This window comes from Cyphomyrmex costatus, unplaced genomic scaffold (genome assembly GCF_001594065.2).
Source record: "Cyphomyrmex costatus isolate MS0001 unplaced genomic scaffold, Ccosl1.0 scaffold45, whole genome shotgun sequence".
Taxonomy (NCBI): Eukaryota; Metazoa; Arthropoda; class Insecta; order Hymenoptera; family Formicidae; genus Cyphomyrmex; species Cyphomyrmex costatus.
This window is the reverse complement of record NW_017278747.1, coordinates 253,452-258,638: the sequence shown is the minus strand read 5'-3', so window position 1 is coordinate 258,638 and position 5,187 is coordinate 253,452. Positions and strand designations below refer to the sequence as shown.

At 34.5% G+C, this 5,187-nt stretch overlaps 1 protein-coding gene across 1 annotated transcript in view; it reads right to left on the bottom strand.

Annotated features, from left to right (window-relative positions):
- Nucleotides 1–5,175, bottom strand: part of LOC108777626 (uncharacterized) — a 20,652-nt gene extending 15,477 nt beyond the window's left edge. The window contains exons 1-3 of the mRNA XM_018544563.1: nucleotides 4,693–5,175; nucleotides 2,216–2,502; nucleotides 1,604–1,909 (exon numbers count right to left, since the gene is read on the bottom strand). Coding sequence (XP_018400065.1) covers nucleotides 1,604–1,909; nucleotides 2,216–2,502; nucleotides 4,693–4,972 — 873 coding nt within the window. The 5' untranslated portion in view covers nucleotides 4,973–5,175. The remainder of the gene's footprint in view (nucleotides 1–1,603; nucleotides 1,910–2,215; nucleotides 2,503–4,692) is intronic.
- Between the last annotated feature and the right edge of the window lie 12 nt (nucleotides 5,176–5,187).

Genomic DNA, 5,187 nt, shown 5'->3' with positions numbered 1-5,187 from the left:
TTTTTAATACTTTCTATTATACGTGCCTTATTATTCTTATATAAAAATTTTATACATATACAAATTACATTAAAGTTTATTACATATTTCTAAGTGTGTATGTAATATATAAGCGTGTATATATAATAATTAATTAAATGGTTATTATAATTATGAATCTTTATTTTCTCATACAAAACAGTAAAAATTGTACACCTCTGAGTAGGTCATTTAATACTTCTATAGAATTTTACACACTCGAATTTATAACCTCTCAGCACACAAACCAAAAGTTGTGACATTACGCAATACGCTCAAGCTGATTGATCCCCCACCGCTCACTGTGAAAGAGAGAAACACAACTATGTCTGGAGTAGAGTAGAGTCCTAGATATCAGAGAAGCGCAACCGATGTTCCGCGTCCTGATTAGCTGACTGTCAGCCAATCATGATATTCATTCAGTGGTATTAAAAATGGCTGACTAATAGACGATTGGTGGATTTCATATTTCGTCTGCAAACGACGCCATTTTTAATAATTTTCTTAGTAATTTTGCGATACTGACTTAAGCCGGTTGCGCTTCTCTGATATCTAGGACTCTAGAGTAGAGCTGTCCTTCAATGTTGTCTTCAACTTCTCACGTATGAACGCTCCGTCTATCTTATAAGTCTATGGTACAATCATAGAGGGACTGAGGGAGCGGAACATATTGTATCCACGCATATTACTTCTACGTTAAAAGTGTAAAGCGAGGAGCACAGACTTTTGCATAACGCATAAAGCATGTGCATAAAGAATTTGATTGGTCCATTGACTCATGCATAAGAAAATGGGCCAATGAAATTCCTTATGCACATGCTTTATGCGTTATGCAAACGTCTGTGCTCCCCGCTTAAAGATCTCTTTGTAGCCTGATCTCTTTGTAATCAAACAAAGAATTGAATTTGATAAGGTTAAAGGTTTCCCAGTGCCAAGGGTTGCTCTTTCAATTCCTTATTCTTTCTTTCGATCCCCTCTCTCAGAATATATAGCTATACGCATGCGCGAAACGAGAGAGAACGAAAAGGCCCAAATGAGTGCGTTCTTTTCTAGATAGGATTACCCCCACTCCTACAATGAGTACTCTAGTACTACTATCTCTATGGTTCTGCCCCCCCTGTGGGGGGGGGCTCCACTATTGTTTTAAATTAAATTGTTTATTAAAGCAGTAAATTTGTATTTTTAAAGCAGTGTTTTTGTGTTTCTAAAGCAGTAATTTGTTATTTTTAAAGTAGTGACAGATATCTTAACCTCTAAAATCTCGAACTTTAACGCTTAATATTTCGGTTCACGAGGTCGAGCGCCACAAATTTCTTCCGGATTCTTTCATTTTGAGTGAAAACGCGTCGAATGAGCCTAATTAGATCAAAATCGGAGGTGAGGCCCGTATTCTATATAATTACCAAAATTTCAAAGGAATGCAACAAGCATAAAATAAGGAAAGAGAAGGAAGTAGAGAATAAAATGAAAAAATCAGGGAAAGAAACAGATAATAGTAAGCGCAAGCAGAATTTATGTTCTTATAGAATCGTCCCACCTTAACAATATATAATTACAGTTATTGAAGTCGTAAAAAAGCGCTTACCTGAATCATTGGGTGTATAGGCACTGGCATCGGGTGCACTAAATAGACAGATGGTTGTTGACTCTTAGCCGGCATATGATTCTGCGTGACAACCCACTGATGAACCATATTGCTCGTCTTCAGATGACCGTTGATCACCATCTCGTCGGTAGAATTCGCTCGCAGACAGCCACATAACTTCGGTGTCAAGGTCAGGCAGCTATAACTGGATACTAATAGTTCAGCCACGCTAGCCACCAATAGGCCAATGCTTGCTAACAAACCCGCCAAGCCGTTATCGATTTCCATTACATCGCTACCATCATCCTGAAATATACATTGATATTTTTAATTCACAATAATATTTATAATTATCTATAATAATGATTAGTTTAATTTAATAATTACCATTAAATATAAAGGTATATTTTAAAGATCCGAAATAACTTTTAACTGTATATTTATTTATCAAATACTATATCTTAATATACACCTTTAATTAATACTTTAATATGCAAAATAATAAGAATTGATTTATTATAAAAAAAATTAATAAAGTGTGGTGTTTTTTTTTTCAAAATGTCACATATTTGAACATAGAAATTAATCGAGAAATCATTATGAACATTGTACCGAAAAGCTGAGAAATGACACGTCCGGTGTCCTTTGTGAATCCCTGACGACCGCCGTTAATGCTGTTATAGTGGCCATGTTTGAAAGGGCAAGTGCGATTAAACTGGACGCAAGATGAGCGGACGAAAATGCAAAATTTGTTTTAGTGGACGAGGCCGCTAATGTTGCAACCACTCCAAGTGCACCGGCAACTAGGGCGGCTGCACCTGCCCAGAGTCCTGCACCAGATCCGCCCAAAGAAGCACCGTGGACGAGCACCAAGATACCAAAGACGACTAAGACAATACCTAATGGCAAAATTATATCATTCAATTATCGTCTTCTTCATGCACTTTTGAGAAATTAATTAAGGTACGGTTTATAATATAATATGTATATGTATGTATAACAATAATATAAAACTATAACAAAATTTGTCAAACAATATCTAATCTTATTGGACCGTAATAGTTTTAAATTAAATACCGATGAGAATATGCCGTAACGGTCTAGAATCTACATACGTAGTATATAAATTCACATGAAATTATATTAGAAGCATCCAAGATCCAGCTTGACCGTTACAACATGTTCTCATCGGTATTTAGTTTAAAATTTGTCAAATTAAAATAACTATTGTACATTATTTCGTAAAAAAAATCGATATTAATAACACAGGACCATAAAAAAAAATTGATGAAAGGTTCATTTGACCAGACCAAGTTTTTTGTACGTTTTTGGGGTCGCTGAACACGAATCTGAAGTCCGTTTTCCTCCATCACGTCAGGAGTTTTTCCTAACCTCAAAAAACATGGCGGATTTCATGTGACCGGAAAACTTTTTTAAATAACGACGGATTTGCTTGAAACTTGGTATTTGGGGGTTTTTGGGGTTGCTGATTACGAATATGAAGTCAGATTTTCAAAATCCAAAATGGCGGATCCAATATGGCGGACGAGTTTTTTGAAAATTGTGCAATTTTCATGAAACTTGGTATTTGGGAGTTTTTGGGGTCGCTAATTACGAATATGAAGTCAGATTTTGAAAATAAATATCCAATATGAGATCGAGATGTCCTTTATTTAGTAATTAAGGAAAGCCCCCTATTATGAGATAGGCGCTTAACATGAGATAGCGGCGTTTCTGCTAAACCAATAAATGCTATCTGTTGATTCTATCATGAAATTATTGCTCTTGGATTGAAAACTATTTAGTGGAAAATTTATTGTTAGATTATATCTACAGTAATTGTAAAATAAAATTTTAGAGTTTGAATGTTTTCAAGTTTCATTGAGATAAGCCTTTAATCTTTGTTTATTATTTAATAAGTAATTATTTGGCAATAAATTCTTCATGTAGTAATAGAGTAAGATCGTACTGATAGAAAAATACGAAATATGTTGAATTGTTTAATTAAAGAAATTAGATTTGATAATCGTAAAATTGTAAGACGTGATACTCGTAATATGAGATACCCAGGATATTTCTAATATGAAATAATTTATACTTCTGTGCCCAAGTGAAAATCGATGTTTAAAGTATAAATGTTATTGTACAATAATAAAAAGAATAACCGGAATGAACATTGAGGGTCTGTTTCTGCAATACTTCATTCCAATTACTACTGTAGACAAATCCTGAATACAATGCATCACATGCTCAATTTACGCGCATAGGCTGTACTCGTTGATATGTTAGAAACATCAAATAAAGTTTTTTTAATTCTAATACTGATGTACTTTGTGCTTTATTATCGATTTCTCGGGATATCTCATACTAGGAGCACAATTTTTCGACTTTGCGATTTGTTCACCTTTTACATTTCTTTAATTAAAAAATAAAATAAAATTTAAATTAAATTTTACATAACACTATCTTAAAGCTTATTAAATTCTCTTCAAAATGACCTATTATTTTTTTTAATTCTACCAATAAACATTTAGTAATTACACAAAATGAACTCGGTATCTCATAATAGGGGCCTCTCCTATACCTATATTCATAGGACATCTCGATCTCATATTGGATATTTATTTTCAAAATCTGACTTCATATTCGTAATCAGCAACCCCAAAAACTCCCAAATACCAAGTTTCATGAAAATTGCACAATTTTCAAAAAACTCGTCCGCCATATTGGATCCGCCATTTTGGATTTTGAAAATCTGACTTCATATTCGTAATCAGCAACCCCAAAAACCCCCAAATACCAAGTTTCAAGCAAATCCGTCGTTATTTAAAAAAGTTTTCCGGTCACATGAAATCCGCCATGTTTTTTGAGGTTAGGAAAAACTCCTGACGTGATGGAGGAAAACGGACTTCAGATTCGTGTTCAGCAACCCCAAAAACGTACAAAAAACCTGGTCTGGTCAAATCTTAGAACATATATGTTCTAAGGGTCAAATGAACCTTTCATCAATTTTTTTTTGTGGTCCTGAGTAATATTAGCGTGATAATCAAAATAGAATTATCTCGGAAAGCTCTCTTGCCAAGACTTACCAAGCAGCAATTGTCCACAGGACGTAAACATCAGCATATTTGAGTCGTCCTTGGCTTTGGAAGCTGCCCGCAAATCTTGCTGATTCTTCGAGCGCTTTGAGAACTGATGCTGTTCCTGCAGCTGCTGCTTTTCTGGGATAAGGACATCTTTCGAGTATTTTGATTCTAGATAACTGTCTGGTTTCAGTTCCGAATTCACCGAATCCTTCGATTCTTTCGAACGACTCGAATTTTTACTTCTCACTGTGGAATCAAGCGCCATGGTCGCTGCGTCTTCCATAATTTTCCATCAAGCAAATCAATCGTACATCACTGATTTTTATAACAATGTCATGTTCTTCTGAATTGTTACTCTTGGTTAAAATAATTTTTATCATTGAGCGGTGCTATTTGCCCACAACGTTATTTAAAACTTAAAATGATGGTCCAAAATGCAGTAAGGCCTCAATTGCTGCGATTTAATCGTTTTTTAATTGATTTGAAAAATTTTCATGT